This window comes from Pangasianodon hypophthalmus, chromosome 6 (genome assembly GCF_027358585.1).
Source record: "Pangasianodon hypophthalmus isolate fPanHyp1 chromosome 6, fPanHyp1.pri, whole genome shotgun sequence".
NCBI classification, from domain to species: Eukaryota; Metazoa; Chordata; class Actinopteri; order Siluriformes; family Pangasiidae; genus Pangasianodon; species Pangasianodon hypophthalmus.
The window spans coordinates 23,860,909-23,886,137 of NC_069715.1; the positions used below are offsets into that span (position 1 = coordinate 23,860,909).

General features: G+C 38.0%; 1 protein-coding gene across 1 annotated transcript; it reads left to right on the top strand.

Moving 5' to 3' along the window:
- The first annotated feature begins 80 nt into the window (after positions 1–80).
- cstf3 (cleavage stimulation factor, 3' pre-RNA, subunit 3) lies at positions 81–23,499 on the top strand. The gene is made up of 21 exons (XM_026913970.3): positions 81–276; positions 2,242–2,343; positions 2,497–2,592; positions 8,318–8,350; positions 10,134–10,231; positions 10,380–10,446; positions 10,529–10,563; positions 10,656–10,782; positions 11,147–11,224; positions 11,389–11,551; positions 12,950–13,059; positions 14,098–14,214; positions 14,311–14,385; positions 14,474–14,617; positions 16,577–16,679; positions 17,343–17,412; positions 17,612–17,807; positions 18,821–18,971; positions 19,192–19,286; positions 20,805–20,865; positions 22,818–23,499. Exons 1-21 carry the CDS (start codon positions 250–252, stop codon positions 23,018–23,020), a joined length of 2,151 nt encoding a protein of 716 aa, XP_026769771.1. The 5' UTR covers positions 81–249; the 3' UTR covers positions 23,021–23,499.
- Positions 23,500–25,229: the final 1,730 nt, after the last annotated feature.

Sequence of the window (25,229 nt, forward strand, 5' to 3'; positions counted from 1 at the left end):
AATTCTCTGATATTGGACATATATCATGAAGCAAGGGACTGAACCTACAGGAATACAGGTGGCAAAACAGCCAGCTCTTCTCGTGCACTTCCGGTGTCACCGGAAGTAGCCGAGCTAAACTCGCCATTTTATGAGATGCATAAAGAAACAGGCAGGCCATGCTGAAATAGAGCCTTGTTTCATGGTGTAAATGTGTTTCTAGGTGCGTTTGGAGGTTTAGTAAAATAGTTGCGTGTTTGTAATTCGATAATGTCTGCAGAAGTCGCTCCAGATCAGGTAAAAAAGCGTTTCTTGAGTTATTTTTTCAACCACTTTTGTAATTCATTGATGTTTTGCGGCCTTGTTTGGATTTGAATTGCAGTCACGATAAATCAGTGATGTTAATTAATGATTAGTGCAGTTTGTGAATAGGTGCTGCGTCGGATAAAATAAAAATCTGTTAATTGTTGGTTGGTTTTTGTTTTAAATTAGACGGTTAAGGCTAGTGAAATGACGAGGTTATAATAAGGTGCAGGGCTGCAGGAGGGCGGAGAGGCTGCTGTGGTGAGAAACTGCTGTTTAGCGTTAATGCTAGTAACTCAACGTGTACATTTGCAGCTATAATTGTCTAAATATTACAAAAAAATAAAAAAAACAAATATTAAACTAGTTTACAAAGACAATTCCTGCAATTGTTACTTTTGTTCGGCTAATAACTATTCGCTAATGCTAATCTAGATACAAAGCTAAAGTGCTAACATGCCTAAAAAAGCCCCTTAGATGGAGACTTAAAGGAGGTAAACAAGTTAATATCAGAAGTTTAGGCCATAAAATTTCGCTTTGCTTATTAAATGTGATGGCTTAGCGCATGCGCAGTTTGATTGCGCGTGCGAATCCCGGCTACATCTGCAGTGTTGCAGTGCAAAAGTATTCGCCCTCTAAACTTTTCCACATTTTGTAGTGTTTCAAACTGGAACTAAAATGGATTTAATTGGATTTTATGTCACGAATCTATACAAAATAGCTCTTTATATTGAAGTTCTTTCCAAATAAGAACGTAACTTGTGATTGCAGAAGTATTCGCCCCCCCTTGTTGTGACCCTCCTAAATTAATGTTGTCCAACTTGAACCTTAATTCATCAACCAGCATTATTACTGTTTTAGCTCAGCCTGAGGAACTACATTAACGCTATCTATTTCTTAGCACAGGAGACAGACAGCTATTACTATTAAACTCAGTTTTACTCTATTTTCTGTGGTGTTCATCGCTTCTTGCAGTGTTTCCCAAATCTGTCCTCTAACCTTACATTAACACTACCAAGCGACAGGTGACCATTCATTTTCTACCTACGTGTATACGTTTTACGTAATACGATACGTAAAGAAAGATTGGCTTGAACGATTCCTCAATTCCCCACTTAGGGCTGCCTGCGATTTAGTTCCCATTTACTGAAAAACAGCCCAAATTCTAACCATGGTTTCATCTTTACGTTAGATGTAAACAACCGTAATCACATTTTAAACAAAAGGGGTGTAAATATATATTATAGTGGGCTGTAGGCTATGCATTTTGGCTGCTACTGTTTCCTCATTGGATCTTGAGGGGGGGAAAAAGTAAAACTTCACAAGTGACGTGTCAGTAGCTAGTGTGATCATAGGAATGTTTTTCCAGATGTTTTTTCCCTGCTCAAAACTACACAGCAGGAGACACTAAATACGCAGTGCAGGTGCGTTGGGAGGACTGTCTTGGGAAACGCCGTCTTAACGCACTGTGTATTTTAGCCTGTTTAAACAGCCATTGTCTGGTACACAGGTTCTCAACCCTCGTCCTGGAGAACCCTCTGTCTTGCATGTGTTAGTGTTCCTCTGCTCTCACACACCCGATTGACTTCAGGAGTTGCATCAAGTGTGTAGGACAGAGGATTCTCCAGGACGAAGGTTGGGAACCTCTGGCCTGGCAAGATTTCACTTGTTTCCTCCATTGTGAGTTGAGCAATTCCTGTATGAACCGGTGCAGTGTATTTGCTTTATCTAAAGAGAAAGCCGAGCTGTGCAATCGTGTAACTGTCTCAGTCTGGGAATACAACCCTGGGGAGTATGGAAGTTTGATCCATTTCCATATAATTCCCAAATGAGGCTCTGAGATCAGTTTTACTAGGTTCCCATCTCCAGAGTGGTCTGCGTCATAGCATGAGGCACACAAGGCTTGCGTTTACGTTAACCTGTTTGTCTGATTTCCTTTGCGATTTGTTTCCACGGCAGGCTGCGGAGTATATTCCCGAAAAGGTGAAGAAGGCAGAGAAGAAGTTGGAAGAAAACCCATATGACCTGGACGCATGGAGCATACTGATTCGAGAAGCACAGGTTTAGTGACACAGGGTTGCATTCCTTTTTACCCGGGGTGACTTAATCGGGGAGTTGAAATTGGGATGGCGGGGAGGGTTTGCCTATGCGACCCTGCCTTAAATAAACTGATGATTTTCTTTCCTGTATGTAAATGCATTTTACTTCTTCTAGAACCAACCTATAGATAAAGCAAGGAAGACGTATGAGAGACTTATCACGCAGTTCCCCAGTTCGGGCAGATTCTGGAAGCTATACATTGAAGCTGAGGTTAAATTCTATTTCCTATTCTTATTTATGTGTGCAAGGAATTACATTTCGTAATCGGATCAACAATGTGACTTTCACACCCCTCAGACAGCGGTACTGGGGAGGGGAGGTTGGGGCGGAGGGGTTTGTAATCATTATTTTTCATTACTTTTCAATTTTTTGAGGTTAAGTTCATATTGTTGCATGTTTTATCTGCAACAGCATTAAACTCTTTTAATAGTATCAGAGTGCTTTAGCCTTTTATTCACTTGTTGTGTCAATTTCTTGCCTCCTGTGTCATTTCTTTGAGGTCATTGTGGATTATCTGTGTGAACACTGCAAGATAGATCTGTGCATATTAACACATTTGGCCAATTTTAGTTACGGCCGGTTTGCAGCATAATTTTATACTAATTTTAGGCAAGAGTTACATCTCATCTCAGTTTTCCCCAACATTAAAAAATTAACATAGTTCCACACATTGTACATTTGAGGCACATGACCTTCAAGTTAAGGAATAATTTTCAAAAAAAAAAATACACTCTTGTACTCCAAGCCGACCAAGACATGTTTGGTGTCTGTTTCTTTAGATTTGACCTGAAGCTACAAGGCTACTAAAACCTACAGCTACCAGTTTAGTGCTGTGCAAACTGCATGCCTAAGGGTGCTTTCACACGTGCAGTGTTCAGTCTGTCTGTGTAGAACCCTGCTGTGTTCTCTCACTCGGTGCGGTTCTTGAGGCAGGTGAGAACACCGCAATCGCTCTCTCATCCGAGATTGTCTGAGCAAAGTGGTCTCAGTCTGCTTTCAGGTCAATTTTAGTGAGGAAAGTGATCTAACTCTGAATCGACCAAACTGCAGGATGTGAATCCAACATGCCATGTGTCTTGCTTTTTTCCAGCTTTTTAAAAATATTTATTTATTTTTTAAATATATAAATATAGATGCCGTCTGGTATACTGAGCCGATATATATAGAACTGTAGCAATGTGAAATGAGTTCTGGAGACATGGACCACCAAACAAGAAAATAGAATATACTCTGGATGTGATACACAGTGTATTAAACTAGGTATTTATATAATTCTCATCATTTATTAAGCGCACACTCGTTCGCTGTCCTTGGGTCAATTTTTTTATTTTTATTTATTTTTACACGCACTCAGTAAAGGTTTGTTTACCTTTTTCCATCGTAATATTTTTGACCATTGAATGAAAGAGATTTACAAAACGTTTTCAGCCCTAAATGCCACTTTGCCAGTGACTTATTTTTTTAATTTTAGATTTATTTATTTATTTATTTATTTATTTTGCCTTTTTTTTTTTTTTTTGCTTTTTTGGTTCATTTTATTATTTGCAGTGAGATTTTTGTAAAGCTTCTTTTGTTCAGCTATTGTCTGTTGTTAAGTGCTATACAAATACAGTTGAATTGAAGCCAAACTAAATAGCAAACGAACTACAAGTGTCAGTTTTGCCCTGATTTGGACCAGTAGGTGTGAAAGAGTCAATAATCATCACACACTCTCCTAAAATGGATAAAAGGAAGTGATGCAGCTAAAAAAAAAAAAACAGTAATGTCATCTATTTGGGTTCTTTCACTCTGCACAAACATCAGACTACAGAAGATGTTTGAAAGTGGAAGATGATGATTCAGATTTGATTGTTATTTTTAAAAAAAAATGAGTATACACTTACTTGTTACTTGTAAGGCGAGTGTGTGATTATTTGTAATTTTGCGCTTATACGATGCGAATTGGTAGCTGTAAGTTTATTTTAATTCCTTTTACACCACAATCAGAACTATAATTCAGCTCAAAATATGATAGTAATTGTCCATATGGTAGTCCAGTCCATAGATTACAGGTTAATCAAGTGGATAACATCTGCAAACTAACGTGGTAAACGTGGCACAAACAGGAGATCACAAGTTTGAATCCCAGCGATGCCACGGTCATCTGTGGCTGGGAGCCAAAGAACAAAATTGGCCGTGCTCTCTGGGTGCTCCCTGTCAATCACTGTGAAGCTAGCCAATCACAGGCGTCTGTGTGCTCAGGTATGTGGAAGAGGGCAGATGACGCTTTCCTCTGTGAGTGTTACTCTGCCCTGTGATGCAGACTGAGCAGCAGTTTGAAAAAAAAAAGTTTGTAGCTGGTTTCACGTGTTTTGGAGAAAGCACATGTTGGCAGCTTTCGTATGATAGGAGAGAGCTGGTTGGAGGGAAATTGGCAAATTGGGGAGAAAATAGGTGGTAGGGGTGAGGGAACTAGCATGGTAAGTATTTCACAACTAACAAACATGCATGGTTTGTATGTTTGCCCTCAGTTTCTTACAAGACAAAGTTTAATACTTAGTTCAAACTATGATTGTTTTTTTTTTTTTTTTTTTTTTGTTTGTTTTTTTAATTGGCTTATACAATAGACTGACAAAGGTTTGTGAACACCTGGCCATCACATCTATATGTGCTTTTTGAACATCCCATTCCAGATTCAGGCCCCTTTTCCTGTTATAATAACCTCCACTCTTCTGGGAAGGCTTTCCACTAGATTTTGGAGCATGGCTATGAGGATTTCCCCATTCAGCCACAACAGCTTTAGTGAGGACGGAGGTCCCAGAGGTGTTCAGTGGGGTTGAGGTCAGGGCTCTGTGCTGGCCACTCAAGTTCTTTCTCACCAACTTTGGCACACCATGTCTTCATGGACCTTGCTTTTTGCACAGGGTTGGGCCTCTTGGTTCAATGAAGGGAAATAGTAATGCATTATGTGTGCTTCCAACTTCGTGGCCACAGTTTGGGGAAGGCCCACTTAAGGGTGTGATGGTCAGGTTTCCACAAACATTGGGCCATGTAGTGTGTTTTGTACAGAATTCATACACTCACACTGTTTTCATGGAGTAGCTCAGACTCAATAGTTTAAGCCAGTGGTTTTCAACTCCAGAGCTGGGAACCTGCTGTCCTGCACAGTTTGAACTGAACCAGGAAGTGAAACAGCACATGGGCAGCACATGGGTTTACACTTGTTCCTTTCCTGGCCTTATCAAATGAAGGTGTAGTCATGACTCCAGGCTTTGAGTTAGATTGAGTAAGTTGAAATTGGATTACTTCTGATCTGCAGATTAATTGGGTTAGTCTCATTAATTTAAAAATTACTAAATTCGAGAAACAAAAACATCAAGCAGTGCATTTCAACCTTGTAATGTTTTGCTAGCTTTAGCCTTTTCATGTGTTTACTAGCACTAACTCTAACTGATGAAGTTGTAAAGAAATGTAGTTTTTTGCAGCACACTTGAAACAGAAACAGACTTACCTATTTACTTACTTTTTTTTTTTTTCTGAAACACAGACTTGTACCACTAAAAGAGAGCCTTCTACATATTTAATATTTACACAGACAATTCAAAGTCCCCAAATGAGTAGTACTTAGTCATTAAATCAGCTTTGTGTTAAATGTTTAATATGTAAAACATTTACACAGGCAAAACAATCCTTATGCACTCAGCGCTATTTCACATGTATCATTCCTGTGTCTGATAATCACCAACATAAATATAAATATCACCGGCTTTATGGATTTATTTATTTATTTATTTTTATACGTTAAAAGCAACCAAATTCTTTTTTTCCAGTTTTTTTCTATATATATTTTTTAAATAATTGAGTGCTTGCATATAGGAATGTCTGTCCTAATGTCTCTCTTTTTTTTTTTTTTTTTTTTTTTTTTTTTTTGTCATACATCATTCAGCCGTCCACAACTAGTAAACACATTACACTAAACAGAGTTTAGTTCATTTGTTCACATTGTTTTCCTTTCCTTAATGCATACATAGTATAATTCATAATCTGTTTACTCTTTTGCAATTCCTGTACTGGCTTCACTGAAGTATTATACCGATAAATATAACTTTTCATATGATATGGCTAATATATGTCATGATTAACTGCATAATAGAACCAAAGGCTGGTGGAAAACAGGAAGTGACATTTTTAGAAGTATTTATTATGAATCTTTTACCCTCTCTATTAAGGTTATCATGTTTGGCTTACAAAGTTTAAACCTTTTGTTCTCTGTAATAAAACTGATTGATAAACAAGAAATTTGTTGAATTATTGGGCTGTAATTCTGTGTCTGTGACAGACTGGCTTTGCATGTGAGTGTCTGTGTGTGTGGAAGAGAAGTTTGGATTTCATATCAGTTCTCAAAATGCGTCTCCACCCCCCTCATTAAAATTTATAACGCAGCTTTAAAGATTTTTTTTTTTTAAAGCAGATGTAAGCTTCCCATCTGTACTCTGACACCTTTATCAGGCGAATTATGAGAATGAATCTTTTAAACTAATGCTGTTAGTAAGATGCTGTGATAGGTAAACTACAGATCGTTCACAAAATACATGTAGAGTCAGACATGCTTTCATTTCTGTCGTTTTAGAAACAGCCCTCTCGTTTCACATAATGTGTGAAATTTATATAGAGTAGTGTATTTTATCAGAGACTTTGTATAAAACATTTCTCAAGTGCCAGAGTCGCTCATTTATTCTGTGGTGCCTGAGCGTATAAACACTAAATGTTGCCTGTTTGGGTATATTCATGATATTGTTGTTGTTATTATTATTATTATTATTGACAATACAGTATTTGTATAAGAATAAACTGCTTTTTGATTGTATGTTCTGCTTTAGCTAGTGATTTTGTGTGTGCACCTTGAAATAATAGAGCGTTCTTGCATTAGGTAGATTTTAAATTGCGTGCGTTAGCATTTCAAGCATTTCAGTGTTTTCTGTCCTAACGTCTTATGATGGTGTGACGTGAGCTCCTTGCGAATCTGGTATGAACCATATTTTCAGTATTGTGACACTAAATCATTTTGAAATAGCTTCTTTGAGATAGTACTGTCACACACCGGTCACAAATGCAAGATGCACACTTGCCCTTTGAAATTTTAGGCCACTATAGAGCTTTGAGATTCTGCTGAACTTTTAATGACTAGTCCCCTTGTTTTTTTTTTTTTTTTTTTGTAAACAGATTGGTCAGATTTCCTTTTTTAAATGTTTGTGTAACACTAAGGAAATAAAATGACTTGTATACTAGCAAAATTGCATCCTGAGTATTTTATGATGCTCATTCAATCGCCTGGCTTTTGTCTTACGTTCTTGTACACTGCTTTGTACGGTGTGTATTTAAGGAGGCATTGTACTCAGACATCAGGTGGCATTCTTGACCCAGTTCCCATTTTATTGCTGTTGCATTTTGTGGCAGAAAGAAAAACGGAAGTGGGTTACCTATTTATATTGTTTGTACCAATTTCTGTCACATAACAGAAACCAAGATGACTTTTGTGACCTATATAAATGATCCAGTGCTCTTGGCAGTGTGTTGTATTTAGACACAAATTAATTCGAACAAGGCCTCTTGGCATTACATTTAATCATCTTACGAAGTGTAAAATATCCAAACTGTTATTTGAGAGGTTTAAGCTCGTCCCAAAGCACCACTCCATTTGTTTTACACTAATTTTATTTTCTTTCAAGCACCACATGACCAAAAACCAAATGTCTGATTGTGAATACTTGTACTGGAAACATAACTTGTGGATAATGTGTGATAATGGGGTTTTGTATGAATTTCACATTGTTGATCTTAATGGGAGTGTGTGTGTGTGTGTGTGTGTGTGTTTGATGAAGATATGACCATTCTCATACTTTTCCCTCAAGCAGAATCGTGCTGTAATAACGACGGTTTTGAAATCTGTCCACAGATCAAGGCTAAAAACTATGACAAGGTTGAAAAGGTAAGCTTTCGTTCCTCTCTAGCCTCAAAGATGCTACAGTGAGCTTATGCATGAACTATAAAGGGTCCCGTCAAGGTGTCTGGGCTAAACCTGAAGATATTTGGCTGCTCATCTGTGGGTCATCATCAGTTCTGTAGTAATCATGAAACTGATGGATCACCAGAAATGAGTGTCAAAAGGTCTTCAAAATGATATCACACACCCATTCACTGTTATATACCAAACCCACCTGTTTCAGAGGATCTGGAAGGCTGAAAACGTGTGATTGACACCGTCTTATACATCATGTACATAAGTCTTTGTACTTTAGTGCTCTCTAACATTCATATCAACGATGAAGAGGCATGTTCATGACTTGATACCCGTGTGCTAGGGAAAGAAAAATTCAGTGAAGGGGTTCACCAGGAAGCTTTGCCTTATTTGAACATCACAGATACTGCATTTTTCATTGAGGAGGCAAAAGCTTGGCACTATTTTAAAAAAATCCTTTAAGAAGCCTATTTGTTTGCTAATATGCCTCAAATGCTTTGGCATTGGGAGATCATCTGGATATCTCCAACATGGCACACACACAATTTAATGCCTTTCAACAAGCAGCGTTATTCTATAGGAGTCCTACTTTATCTCGCATTTCAAATCATAAACAAAATAAGTAAGGAATTAAACACTTTGGGATGTGATGTTATAAGAAAGTAATCCAAAACTGGGTGGTGTGATGACAGTTACCACCTAAAAGTGAATTATCTCTCTCTGTTTTATCCGCCTTATACCACAGCCGTTTGTCAGTGATTAAAATCTTTTATTTATTAATGAACAACACGTCATACATTTTAAAAGTTCAGAAAGACATTTAATTTTATGGAACATCTGTGAGATAAGTTAGTTCCAGTTATCAGTTATAAGAGCTATAAACATTCATCCCCTCTTTTTGTGAAGTTAATAAGACAAAACACAGCTTGTCATGTTACAGTGAAAGTGCAAAATCTGGCAACAGCTCTGCTGTGGTGTAAAACTTACTGGTACAAAGCACTGACACTCGAGATTAAACATCTCCTTGCAGAAAACTTGATATCAATGATTATACTTTTTCTTTGTTAAATAACAGGTTTTATCCATTTTTTGCTTCTCTGAATATTATGACAAAAGTCTCTGTGGATGAGCAGTTACTATAGGAACGATAATGTATTATAACAAACACATTAATATAAACCTGTGATTTGAATTACAATTGGCAGTACTGTCAGAGCTGCTGTTATAGAAAACTAATCAAAGCTTTCTGACCAATCAGATTTGAGAATTCAACAACACTGTGGTGTCATGTCAGTTAATGTCATACTAATGCTTCTGGTTAAATCCTTTAAGGGAAATTAATTTGAGTGCCCTGACTTATCAAATTACAGACACTGCAGCACCTTTAACACTGAATTGGAAATGATACGATCAAAGTTAGTATTGAACATGTGTGAACAAGTGATGGATCATAAATTATAACATCCTGTCATGTTCCAGTATGCAAATTTATTCAAGAATTTATTAAGAAAGGGGTGCGAAACATGTCCAAAGTGCATTTTTCTCAAACCTGGATTGCTTGGTGAGGGTGAAAGTGAAGGTTTATCCATGACTTGTTGGTTAATGCCATTTTAAAGGACCTACACATTGAAAATTATGATTAAATATGAAAAAAAAAATGTAATAGTCTCAGGTTATGGGTGATTTTAATGCTTGAAATAAATTACCCACTTAATGCAGTGGCAACATGTTAAAGAGATCCTTTCTTGCTCAGTTGTTTCAGAGATGCCTCATGAAGGTCCTGCACATTGACCTGTGGAAATGCTACCTTTCATACGTCCGAGAAACAAAAGGAAAGCTGCCTAGCTACAAGTATGTGATTTTTGTGCAAAACGTTTATATACTCAGACTGGCAAGGACACAGGATATGTTCTTTAAACCTTACTGACAATCTATAGCACACAGAAGAGGTAAAAAGTGTCAACAATGTATGGATCCTAATCACTGTCTGCACTGTCAGGGAAAAGATGGCTCAGGCATATGATTTTGCCCTGGACAAAATCGGAATGGAGATCATGTCATACCAGGTGAGTTTCTCTTAACATGCAGCTCATTTCATTGTTTCCTGTAGCACTGATCTCATACTAACACATTTTGTTCTCTCTGCAGATTTGGGTGGACTATATCAACTTTCTCAAAGGAGTGTGAGTACACTACACTTCAGGGAAGATAGATTTGACATTTTTTTGATACACGCTATCAGCACAGGCTTTAAATCTCTTGCTCTGTACTATAGTGAGGCGGTGGGCTCGTATGCAGAGAACCAGCGGATCACAGCAGTGCGACGAGTATATCAGAGAGGCTGTGTCAATCCCATGATCAACATCGAACAGCTGTGGAGAGATTACAGCAAATATGAGGAGGTGAGAGGACGTTAGTGGAGTAAAGTGTATCATGATGCAGAAATCTGGGCTGTGGTCCAGTGCTGATCTGGGTGTGTGTGTAAAATAGTTTGCCCCACATCATTAATTGATCCAACCGTGTGATATAATGCATTGCTCAACTCTAGTAGTTTCATTGTTGAGCTATTGATAGATATTAGATTTTATTTTTCCCACCTGATATCATGATCAGCCATCACTGCGAGTGATATGTCAGTTTCTATGCATATGCCAATATTCCAGTAGAAATGCAACATAGAAGGAGGTTTTCTGTATGTTTGTGTGACTCTTTGCTCATATGTATTACTGTAGGTGATACACAGTAAACCTCTTTTCCATTTTAAAGGGCATTAATATTCACTTGGCCAAAAAGATGATTGAAGATCGGAGCAGAGACTACATGAATGCTCGGAGGGTCGCCAAGGTAGGTGCTTCAGCTTTAATCACATTATACTGTTTAATTTGACATTTTCTACAGTGAGCTAAACTGTAAGTAAGCTTGTATAGCGTTCACACAGTATGTCTTGAGTGACTTTGTTTTAATGAAGTGTCGTTATGACTGATATGGCTGCTTGACCGTTCTTGTAGGAGTATGAAACGGTGATGAAGGGTCTGGACCGAAACGCACCTTCTGTGCCCCCGCAAAACTCTCCTCAGGAGGCCCAGCAGGTAGAGATGTGGAAGAAGTACATTCAGTGGGAGAAAAGCAATCCGCTTCGCACAGAAGACCAAACGCTTATCACTAAACGAGGTGACTAGGCTGCCTATCATAAAACAACGTTTCATAAATACAATCCCAGCTTCTTCCTGTACTGTACACTGTCAAGCTCTATGCTTGAGACATGCTCATTTTAACCTTGTGGGCTGATGTGTTGAGTTGGGAGCGTCAGAGCAGAAAAAATGCTGAGATGTGCAGTACACGGGGAATGAAGCAGGACTGGGAAATGCTGACGTAGTTTAACATAACCCGAATGTCACCAAGACGGAAAAATTGCAGGTTTTCCTCTGAGCTATGAAAAGTGCCTTTGGCATAATGCAAAACACTGACCTATAGCATTTAGCAAGCGCTTTTGTGTGCTAGCTGAATGGTTAAGGCTGAAGGGCTTTGCTTGAGGTAGTCCTGGAAGTGATCTAACAACCTTTCAGGTCACCAGCATACAACCTTAAATGTTAAAGTGACACAACTGAGCTTGATCAACCAGTATACAATAAAATAAAAACACTGTCATTGTTTGTGAGTGTGAATCCCGATGATGCCACCACCATCTGTGGCTGGTAGCCAAGGGAGGAATATTGGCCGTGCCCGCTGGAGGGGAAGGGATGGCATACTATCTTTCACCTGTCAATCAGAGTGACACTGGGCAATCATTGGCATCTGTGAGCTCGTGTATGTGGAACAGGGCAGGTAGCATGTTCCTCAGTGTGTGTTACACTGCCCTGTGATGTAGTATGAGCAGCAGTTTCAGACGGTGCGGTTGGCTGGCTTCATGTGTCTTGGGGGAGGCACGTGTTAACTTTTGTCTTTCTCCTGCGTGGGAAGTGGCAGGTGACCAAATTGGGGAGAAAATAAGGAAAAAAATGAGTGACCAGGCTCTTGCAGTATTCTGCAGCAGTTTTAATAAAGCACTGAAAGGAACCCATGTCTTAATCATGCTTTGCATTGTGAGGTCTCTCTATCCAACAATAATGAGTCCTTAAAGGTGCAGTTTGTAATAGTTTAAAAGTGTACATAGACCTATAATCATGACATAATTCCATTCGCCATATTTGCCATGCAATAGATCCAGCAAGTTTCTTAAAGTAAAGAGAAACATCAGTAAAATGATTGAGAAAAATAACATAACCTGAAAAGTTATACTGATTTTATATATATAGGTTTCGATAGATCCTTACCCAGCATATCTTCCAAAAAACTTACCTTTGCCAGTATAAATGAGAAACTGGAAGACCTTTGTCAACTGGTTGAGATTTTCAGATACTGTTAAAAACCACAATCCACGTATTTGTATTCAAATGTAATTTGTTGCAGACTGCTCCTCTAGTCTGTGTTGCTGATGTTGTTATTTATATCGTCATAAATAGAGTTAAAAGTCTCAGGCAGCCAAGGTGTGATATCTGACTAAAAGTGTGTTTTTGATTGTTCCTGCAGTGATGTTCGCCTACGAGCAGTGCCTTTTAGTGCTCGGACATCATCCTGACATCTGGTATGAAGCTGCCCAGTATCTGGAACAGTCCAGCAAGCTGCTGGCAGAAAAAGGGGTTTGTGTCTTTTTTCTTTCATTGACAAATTATCGTTAGTTCTTAATCCATATTGATGTTAGTGTGTCTTAGATTATGTTCTCACATGATCAGATCTGTTTACTGCTCTATAAAAGCAAACAGCAGTTAGACCAAAATTGAAATTGAGAAAAAGGCTCCAATGTGTCCGGCCGAATATGTTATAGGTAGTTTTTATGCAACATTTTCACTAAAATCGCAAATTTGAAATCGCTTACTGTGTTACAACATAAGTAAGGAATAAAATCTGATCCGGCATGCTGTTATAGGACAATAATAAATGACAGGGTGGCGGGATGCTTGATTATTTTCCAATAACAGCATATCCCAAAGTGTTTTATTCCTCTTATACCATGGCACTTTGGCAATAATTAATTTTTAATAATGAATGAATGTCAATTAGTAGTACTTCTAACTGTTTAGTTATATTTACTGTTATGGAATGTTTGCAAGACAAGTTAGTTCCTGTTACCACGTACATTATAACAGCTATAAACAGTCGTTCTTTCACCACCCTATTTTTCCTCTTTCTTGACGTTAATAAGAGAAAGAACCGCAGCTTGTTATGTTGCAGAGAAAAATGCAAAGCTCTCTGTCCTGAAGACTCTCCCGTGGTGGAAAGCTCACGACACTCTCCTTAAATCTCCTTACAGAAAACGTCACCATATCAATAATTATACATTTTTTCTTTGTTAAATAAAAACACTTTTTAAAATCCATTTATTAGGCTTAGATTACAAGGGGTGTCTGCCATACAAGTCCCTGTAAATGAGCTGTTGCTATAGAAACGATAATGTATCAGAACAAGCGTATTAATATAAACTTGTGATTGGAATTACTATTTTCAGAGCAGCTGTTATAGAAAATTAATTCTGACCAATCAGATTTGAGAATTCAGCAGCGCTGTGGTGTAAAATGGTTTAGTAGTTTTTCAGTCATGACTAAAACATTTTAGTTTAGACCAAAATGGCAAGGTATTCATAACAGTTTAATTTTTAACATCTATCTTTGTATTTTTAGGACATGAACAACGCCAAGCTGTTCAGCGACGAGGCTGCTAACATTTACGAGCGCGCCATTTCAACTCTACTGAAGAAAAACATGCTGCTGTATTTCTCTTTCGCTGATTATGAGGAGGTGAGGCCTTCAGCTCTGTTCGCATAATCAACCCCTGTGATTATTTTGGGCTTCTTGAATTTAAAGGTCACTGTCCCTGTGACGTGTGTTCCACAGAGTCGTATGAAATACGAAAAAGTGCACAGCATATACAACCGCCTCTTGGCCATAGAGGACATCGACCCAACCTTGGTGAGTTTCATATAATTAAAAATGAACTTTAACTACCAAGAGTTGTTTGACATCACCACTGAAATGCTTGTTATGTGCCACTGCTCAGGTTTATATTCAGTACATGAAGTTCGCCAGAAGAGCAGAAGGAATCAAGTCTGGTCGTGCCATCTTTAAGAAGGCCAGAGAGGACGTCAGGACGCGACATCATGTTTACGTTACAGCCGCTCTCATGGAGTACTACTGCAGCAAGGTGATGCCTCCTGGGGTTTTCTTATTAACGGACCATCAGCTAATAATAAACTATTAATAATAAGTTTTATACCACAGTGCTGTTGAATTCTTGAATCTGATTGGTCAGAAAGTGTTAATGATTAATTATCTATACCAGTAGTGCTGACTGTAATTCAAGTGATAGGTTAGTATTGATGCATTCCTTCTAACACTGTACTGTTTCTATATCATCAACAATTCATAGGGATTTGTATGGCGGGTGCCAATATATCTAATACATATTCTAATCTAAGTTTTCTGCAGCTAGAAAGTCTTCAGGACACAGGACTTTGCCCTTAGAGGTTTCTCAGTAGCATTACACGCTGCGTCTTTTCTAAAAGTGCAGCAACGATTGTTCATAACTGCTATACCGTAAGTGATGACAGGAATTAACTTCTTTTGGTGACGTTAAATCTTAAAGACAACTTTAAATGTAACTATAAATGGTTAAAATGTACATTATGTTATTATGTAATAAATAAAAAATTGTAGTTGTTGGTAGATTACCGTGCTAGAACAAGAAGAAAACACTTTGTGACCTGCACTTATAGGAACGTAATCGACTATTGTTTGGAAACAGTAACCCCGCATCGTGTCACGCCATATCACACCACCCTGTCCTTGATCATTTTTCTATAACAGCACCCCCCAAGTTTTTTAAATCTCTTACATAGTGCATGAGTAGATTGCAAAGTAATACAGTTTGTCTCTGAAACAGAAATTTCCCCAGTCTTCCTCATTGTCCTGTAAGACAGCAGAAATTCATTAAGACGCATCTGTTCCCCTCTGACATTGTCTTATCTATATTTTGGGTAGGTACTGAACACTAGAGGGTGTAGTTAATTGTAAATATCAAGTCAGTGCTCAGGATGGAGCAAGCCAAGCCGTTTATTTGGGAAGCAAATTAAATTACTTATAGGTTTACATTTGAGTCTGTTTGACATGCAGATATTCAACTCTCTTATATTTGAACATGTTTACCTTGTACACTGATATTTATTCATTTGGCAGACACTTTTAGCTGGAACAAAATACACACCAAATATGTAGCTGAGCTGCTGACAGATGCAGTTTTAATAGTAATGATTACTCAAGAAATAGGTAATCATTTCATGTGAAAATTTAAGAATGAGAAGAGAATAAAGCAGTTAACTAAAGTAGAATGTATGAAAGTATGTCAAGCTAATTAAGTATGGAATGAAACATGATAGGGCATGCAGGAAAATAATAAACAGCCCTCCCATAGCAGTTCACTGTTTTGACCATAAAAGTGTTTTTTTCCTTCTTATACTACAGAGATTTACCAACGATTACAATTTTAATTCACTGATCAAAATGTTATGTTTTTTAACCATTTAGAGTTACATTTAATGTTATAGAATGTCCACAAAAAAGTTCATTCCTGTTTTCATTTATGTTATAGCAGTTTTAAAGAGTTGTTCAATCTCTAGCCTCTTGAAGTTCATAAGACACAAAACAAAATGCAGCTTTTCATGTTACATAGAAACCACAAGAGCAAACTCCTCCCTCCTGAAGACTCTCCCATGGTGGAAAACCTACTGACCATTATAGAGCACTGACTCTGGGGGCTCCTTCCGTAAATGCTAAATATACATCTGATAAAAAACTTCACCATATTAACAATTATGTGCTTTTATTTCTTAAATAGCAACAATTTTTGTCCATTTATTATTAGACTTGTATTATGTTGATCATGCGGCATACAAGTCCCTGTGAATGTGTTGCTCCTATAGTAATAGTGTATTAGAACACGTGCATTCATTTAAACCTGTGATTTGAATTACAGCCGGAACAATAATGGCATTTAATGACTAGCCATTTATCTCGAATGCAGATCTACTCCCAGGTTATGTGATAGCTCCTTTGTACAGGTTTGATTGATTGGTTCTGACTCTTGTTTCTTTTGTCTCTTCATCAGGACAAATCAGTGGCTTTTAAGATCTTTGAGCTTGGTCTAAAGAAATACGGAGACATCCCTGAGTATATACTGGCGTACATTGATTACCTCTCTCACCTCAATGGTAAGATCTGTGTATTTTTCCACCTCTTCATGTCCACTTTTCTTTAAATAACCAATCTCTCTTCCTCATTATTTCCCTGACCGGCTGCAAAACAAACTTTAACAAATATTTGTTGTTACCTGTCCTGTCACCAGTTATATATTCTTAGTGGGGTGTAATAAATGTTGGCCCATTTCAGTATCCCAAAGTTCCTCTTTTGGTCCTTTAGGACTGTAAAACTCAGCAGGAAGAAGAGATAATGATTTGATGGTCATGTTCTCTACATGATGTTTACTGGGAGATGCATCATGATGTCCTCTTCAGGTTTATTTTAAATAATATTAATTCTTAATTCTAATTAGGCACTTGTTAGTATCTAGCCCTTGCGGTGACTCTGTTACTATCTCATAGCATGTTTACTCGTCGACGATGAAGAGTTTATCAGACGGGCTCTTGTCAAATCGAATGGATAATATAACTCTCCACCAGAGTGGATAATGCAGAGATTGTGTTTACACTGCCATAAATAACCTGCGGATATCTTGTCGCTAGGCTATTAAGTGTATTTCTGCTTTGTCCTGAAAAATGTTCGAAAGTGAATATGAAGGCCAGCATGAGTTACTGGTGTTGCTTTTCTACTGAAAGTGTCTCTGATTATGTTCTTTATATTCTTTTTCTTCACAGAGGACAACAACACAAGAGTACTGTTTGAGAGGGTTCTCACTTCTGGAAGTCTTTCTCCTGAAAAATCAGGGTTAGTGAGCTGCTATTTGTTGTTTGTGTGTTGTAGTAAGCAACACAAAAGGAGTAAATGTTTATGTAAATACACTAAAGTTGTTATTTGAAGAGTATTAGGCTAAAGGTAAAATCTGTGCTTAAGCATACCTTAGTGTAAAATACATGGCAAATTAGGGCATGCATTTTGTGTATCCTAACAAGTGTGTGATCGACAGGGAGATCTGGGCACGCTTTCTGGCATTTGAGAGTAACATTGGAGACCTGGCCAGTATCCTGAAGGTGGAGCGCAGGCGCTTCCTGGCTTTTAAGGAGGAATACGAGGGCAAGGAAACGGCTCTGTTGGTGGACAGGTACAAGTTCATGGATCTGTACCCCTGCTCCACCAGCGAGCTCAAAGCTCTTGGGTACAAGGTGCGATTAAAGCTGCTTTCCTTTCTCCATGTTTCAGCTGTCACACTTTACCACCTGTACAACTGTTTCACAGTTTCTACTAATATTTTGGAGCATAAAATTTTTTTTCAGTCACTCAAATGATTTTGAGTAATTAGTAATTATAAAGTAAAAGTTTATGTTTATGTCAACTTGAACACGTTTCACCACTGAAGTCAAGTCCAAATCCATTTTTATTCTCATCCAAGTTTATGCATATACACCAGGCTTGTGCGATACAACCATTTTATCACGATACTACACTGCAACGATATCCAGTTTACTCCGATTATATTATATTACCAGACCTGCCAAACTTGAAGTGTTTTAACATTGGAGTACAAGTTGTCACTCAACAATGCGACAAAAAGAACTTAAAATGTGCTATAAAGATTAAATAAGCCTACAATGAAGTGTCAATGGTGTTTATAATTGGAAAGTGATAAAATACTTCCCCTGAGCCTGTCACTGCAGATTCATTAATGTTTACTGCTCATTACTGCAGAATCACTTAAAAATCCACCATCCAGCTGAGTTTTCGTGATTGGCCCTGCCGACAAACAGTTCCTGACACCTGACACTGCACAGCTGACATTCTATAATATTATTCCACCTTCCTGTACTTTCCTTAAACCTGAAATGGTGGAAATGCTCGTTTTTCCTATCTTTTTTTAGGCTATAAATTCTGGACAATTAAATCATTTATTGTGATTTTTTTAATCGAAATTCCTGAGCAGAGAAAAATCGATATTGCACAAGCCTAATATACAGTGTGACTATATACTGTATAACAAGTGCAAGAGAGTAGTATAAGACAGTACAGAGTCTCTGTACACATAACTACATAAAGTGCAAGACAAACGTGGTGTACAAAATTACATTATCAGACTTGACAACTGCAGCACAGCATAATAAATACATAGGGTATTAACTACACAGTAGACACTACATTTCATCCAAGACAAATTGATGAATTGACCTCTTCTGTTTATTAGGACGTGTCCCGGGCCAAATACGCTGCTCTGATCCCAGAGGCTGTTGTTGCCCCTTCTGCCCCAACGCTGAAGGATGATGGAGACCGTAAGCCAGAGTATCCCAAACCAGACACCAACCAGATGATCCCCTTCCAGCCTCGACACCTTGCCCGTAAGGAACCGAGTGAACTTTTTAAATGTCCTCCCTGCTTTTACTGTTCACCTCCTTAACTAATATCACTACAAAGTCCAAATGGACCGTTCTGGCTCCAATCTCCAAAGCTTACGATACTTCATCTGCTGTAGGCTCAGACACATAGTGCTGGTTTCTTGTCGTCTTCCTCCTGCGCTCTTATATAATGGCTGTGTGTGTGTGTGTGTGTGTGGGGCAGCCCCTGGCCTGCACCCTGTTCCAGGAGGAGTGTTTCCTGTGCCCCCTGCTGCTGTGATCCTCATGAAGCTGCTGCCTCCTCCAAACTGTTTCACGGTGAGTACTAACACCCATTGTGTCAGAGTCAGAAGGTGTTACTAACAACATTAGCCTTTATTCATCGAGGTTGTGTTGAATCGAGTGCCGATCTGAGCATATACAATGATGTGGGAGAGTTTCATGACCCAGAAGTAGATTCCTTCCTAAGTCAAAACAAGTGGTGATTTGAGCATAGCTGATAAAATCAGCTTTATCTGCATGGAAACAAGCTCCCTGGTCTTTTGTGTACATGTCATACACACACACATACACACACGCACACACATACTGACTTATGCAGGTGTTACAAAGGTGAGCCAAAAAAAAGACAGCAGGGTTCAGGCTACTTCTTTCCTCCAAGATCTATGAAAAGAAATAAATGGAGAGGGGAAAAATAAATATCAGTGAAGCTGAGTTATAAGTTCTTTGTTTCTGAGGTGCTTGTTTCTAGAAATTATTTTTCTCAGAAGCCTTAAAATTGGTATAAAACAGGGTGTACAAAATGAAAACTTAAAATTAACTGAGAAGGAAGACTGAAAGGAAAAGATGTTCCAGTAGGTTTGTCATTTGCAGTCCTTTGTTTTTACTGAAGACTGTTTTCCTTTTTCTTTTTCTTCATTACTAGGTCTTCATTCATATAAGAACTTGAATAGATCAAGTTTTATTAAAGATTCTTTTAAAAATACGTGAGCCAAGTTTCCATCCTGAACAAATACACAAATCCCTTTCACATGAACAAAACAGTGAATGAATCAGACCAGATGAGTAAAATCAGGTGCATCATGTTTAATGTTGTTATGAAATTATGTAAGTACCCGAAAAAATTGCACAATCACATCCCAAGTGACTTTGAACAGCCTGTCTGCCTAATAAAACTCAGAATACACGCCACCACTTTTTAGTGCCTTGTGTACATTAAAAAATGTACTTATTAATCAATTAAAGGACCAACGGGTTGATAAAGATCCACATCTGTGTATTCGGACCACATTTACAAATTACCTGTGTGCACTTGTGTCTATCAACACGATTTGCTATTTTGCATATACTTGCTATAAAAGCTGATATTTATTTTGTTTATTTACCTCCAAACTGAGCATTTTTAGGCTGTTTAAATGTTACGTTCAAGTTTACGTGATCAAGCATGACTTTTATCACACAGATACGCCAAAGATGAAATTGAAGAATAAGGAAATTTGTGTATGCTTGTTTTATAATCAGATGTGACTGTATACACCTTTGATGAATAAGGACCATTGTGTTCGTTAAAACCTTTAGTAATGATGTTAGTTTTAAGCAGTTATGATCCCGCAGTTCTGATGGTAAGTGTTAAAAACTCCTGGTTATGGACTTTCTGTGTGTACCATACATTGTACTTCCTGAAGTACAGCAGATTGAACGAATCAGCTAATTATCAAGCCATCTATAAAAACGGAAATGTACGTGTTAAATCTGTAAGAGTCATTGTTATAAGCGTATCATATGATCTTCTGTTCCCTGAGAATGGTTTCATTGTAAACTTTTCTTCCCTCACAGGGTCCATTCGTCCAGGTGGATGAGCTGATGGAGACGTTCAGAAGATGCACACTGCCAGAGAGTATGTATACCAAACAAACCATAAGTTTCTACTGATAAAATGTTTTCCGTGAAACAAAACCAAAGGTTGGTTGTGTACTTGGGTGTGATTAGGACGTTTTCTAGAATGTTCACTGGTTTATTTAGCTGCTTGGTTCATTTATGGAACATTATGAAGCTACATTAAAGTTTTGGAGTTTGATGGTGAAATGAAGGTGTTTAATGACAAATGTACAGTAGATGTTTGGCTAATGTTTTTTTTTTTTTTTTGGAAAATGTATTGTAGGTTTATTTGATGTTTGTTGGTGAATGTTAGAAGAATACTGTTTGTAGTTGGTGAATTTTGGATGTTGAGTGTTTGTGTTTGTTGTGGGTAGTGAATTTGGTGTTCAATAATGAGTGTTGGTGTTGATACCTAATGATTGTTGGATAAGTTTTAGGGTTTGATCGTGAATGTTGTCTGACTGTGTTTGATGGCAATTGTTGGTGTTTTGATGTCATTAGATAATAATGGTGATGGTTAATTTTTAAGTTTGATAGATGTTGATGTTGATGGAATGTTTGGAAAGGTTTGGTGTTTCTTTTGGTGTAGCTAATGGTGATGGTGTTGGATGGTGAAGGTTAATATTTGATGTTTATCAGTGAATATTAGAGGATATGCTGGTGTTTGGTGAATTTTGCTTTTGGTGAATGTTGTTTATTGGTGATTGTTAGAAGAATGCTGGTGTTTTAAATGGTGAATTTGGAAGATTGTTGGTAATTGATGTGGGTAATGAATTTTGATGTTGATGCTGAATGTGTTAGAGTTTTGGTGTTCAGTGTTGAATGATGGTGTTGGATGTACAGTAGATTTGTACAGTTTGGTGAATGTTGGCTTTTTTGTTTTTGGAAAGTGGTGTTTATTACCGCTGTATTTTGGTGTTTGATAGAGAGTGTTGATGTTGAATGGTGAGTGTTTATTTGATATTTGTTTTGAATATTAGAAGAATGCTGTTTGTAGTTGGTGAATTTTGCTTGTTGAATGTGTTTGTTTAGCATAGAGAATTTAGTGTTCAATAATGAATGTTCTTGATACTTGAATGGTTGTTGGAAATTTTTGGTGTTTGATGCCAATTATTGGTGTTTGTCATTAGTTGGTGAATATTAGGTAGGTGGTGAATTTTGGTTGCTGAAGAATGTTGGTATTTGCTGTGAGTAATGAGTTTGTATTCAATAATGAATGTTGGTGTTGGTGCTGAATGTGTTAGAGGGTTGGTGTTCGATGGTGAATTTGTACAGTAGATGGTGAGATTTGTACAGTAGATTTGTACAGTTCGGTAAATTAGCCTTTTTTGTTTGTTTGTTTGTTTGTTTTTTTGTTTTTTTTGTAGTGTAATTTGGTGTTTGATAGCAAATGGTTGCGGTGTTAGATGGTAAATGTTGATATTTGGTGGTAGATGTCAGAAGAATGCTGATGTTTGTAGTTGGTGAGTTGTAGTGTTTGATGGTGAATTTTGGTTGTGGAAGAATGTTTGTGTTGTGGGTAATGAATTTTGGTGTTCCATATTGAATGTTGGTCTTGATGCTAATTGTTTGAAAATTTTGGTGTTTGATGGTGAATGTTATTTGATCATGTTTGATGCCACTTTTTGGTGTTTGTCATTAGTGAATGTTGGGGGTAAATTATGATGTATCATATCAGATGTTGGTGTTGATGGCATGTTGTTATTGGAAGCGTTTGGTTGTTGTAGATTGAAGCATGTTGGAGAATGACAGTGTTTGATAGTCAGTAGTGATTTTTTTTAGAGGATATTTTCTATGCATACCTGCATATTGTCAGTATAATCAGTCTTTACACTGTTCCTTAGATGGTTTCTTTAAATTGAGATCTCCATTGTACTGTTTGAAATCGAAATATCAGGTTAGAGTCGTCTTGCTATAATTGATCCTGTGCTGTAGAGTTCTCACTTCTTTGTGCTGTGTGTGTGTGTGTAGCTGTAGAAGCTGCAGTGGAGTTAATCACAGGCAGCCGCGGCGATGTTCCCGGAGAGGGAAACGGGCCCATCGAAAACCATGCGCTAACTAACAAATCACTGAAGAGGCCCAACGCTGACTCAGACGAGGAGGAGGAGAAAGGAGCCATCGCTCCCCCGGTCAACGACATCTACCGCGCAAGGCAGCAGAAGCGCATCCGATGAGTCCCGAACGAACATCGATGCTCATTATGGACTCTTATAACTGTTCCCTGTCCCTCCAGTGATGGCTTCTTAGCTTCCCCCTCCATGGATGGTTTTTACTGTGAGGGTGTGTAAACACACACACACACACACACACACATTCGTCCTGTGTGTTGCGAACTGGAACGTGTCACCTACAGTTGACCTCTTTTTCCAAAGCAGAGGTTTTTGACTCATTTGTGATTGACTCTTCAGATCATTTGAGTCTCATCTTCATTCTCAATTTTTTTTCTGTGTTTTTGAAAGGTTTTTTTTGTTTTGTTTTTTTTAACAGTTTTATTTTTAAAACTGAGTGGCTTAATTGTACAAAATTTTATTCTGGATGTTGGTTGATACATAGTTCAGAGCTTGCCATGTGTAGTCCAGTGAAAACACCACAAACATTGTTTTGTAGTCGAATGGAAATTTCACTTCACTTCCAATAAAACAAAGTAAAGAAATTTGTCAACTGTCGACTTTATTTTTTTATATTAATCTGTTAAGATTGTACCAATCCAAGTGCATTACCTTATATTTATAATAACTTTCTGAACAGTTCAACAACATTTACGATAGCTTAAACCCCTTCAAGCTGAATTATTTGCCATAACTAGGCTTACATTAAGTAAAACATTTGTAATAAATGGCAAAAGGAGTTTCATGTTCTTACATTACATTTACAGCCTTTGGCAGGCACCCTTATCCGGGGTGACTTACAATTATCTCATTTATACAACTGAACAGTTGAGGGTCAAGGGCCTTGCTCTGGGGCCCAGCAGTGGCAGGATTTGAACACTCAACCTTCCAATCAGAAGTCCAGCATCTTAACCACTGAGCTACCACTTCCCCATGTTCTGCTTTAGTAATATATTGAGAACATTGAGATTTTACATCCCAGGATGGCCTGAGAGTGACTGTTGGTCCCTTGAGATAGAGCTTTAAGACTCAGCCATAAACTTGGATTGGATTCTTGCTTGTAAATCGCTTGGATAAATAATTTGTTTATTAATTCATGTTCAGTAACAGCTTTATCCTGGTCAGGTTCACCGTAGAGCTGAAGCCTATCCCAGCAACACTGGCTGTTTATGTGAGGTGGGAAGAAACCAGAGAACCTGGAGGAAATCCATGCAAACATGGGAAGAACATGCGAACCTACACACAAACCTGAGAAGTTCAAACTGAGATTGAACCAGGACCCTGGCTATGTGAGGTGGCAATGCTACCCACTCTCCTATGATACATACTTATGCTAAATAAATGTATGCAAACATAAGCAAACTAATTTTTTTTATTTATCTCATAATTTGGTGAAGGAACCAGAGCAGTCATCTGGCCAAATACTGCACAGCCTTGTTGTCACTTCTTATCTGTGTAAACCACCAAATATTCTTGATACAGACGTTTTTACCAAAATGAGCTTCTTCACTGCAAAGCAACAGCCTCATAACTTCATATTTCACATTAAACCCGTGCCTAATTTGTAAATATGACCACAAGGCAGCTTCTTTGAGCCTAATACTCACATTCCAAATCTCAACCCAGTTACATAACAACAAAGAATACATTCTTCCACAGCAGGATATGCAGATCTCAGACGAGACTGACACTGACCTTTTCTTAACTGGCTACAGATGGCCTTTTGTCATGTTAGAACACCAAGTGCATTTGGAGTTTTTCACACTTTGTTTCTGTTCTAGGTGACCTATTTGGTTGCGTTTCTATAGGGATGATCCGTGACGTAACGTCTGGGGGATCTACCAAGCTCTCGTTGTCATGGGGCAGGAATCATTTTGCAAGTGTCATACACTGGACTGTGATTGTTAAACACACATTCATACAACATTTTGTTGAACAGTGTTTTTGATGTGTGTAACCTTGAAATGTGTTCAAGGTTGAACCATAAGTCCACTCGCCTTGATTTACTGCTGCTAGGCATTCTTCATAGACATGTTCTGCCATGGTGCTCTCTATAGGTTACCTGGTTGTAAGGTGTCTGGAATAATCTGGATTCCATGCTTTAAGTGGCTAGAAGCATGTGTGTTGGAGGAAACACATGCTAGCTTTCATCCTATAGGGATGTTAGCTGTCATGCAGTAGGGAAAACCTAGCTAACTGGACAATATTAGCACTTAGCAGTGACTACAAAAATGGGTAGAAAAAAATCAATTTAGCTGATGTAATATCTATTACT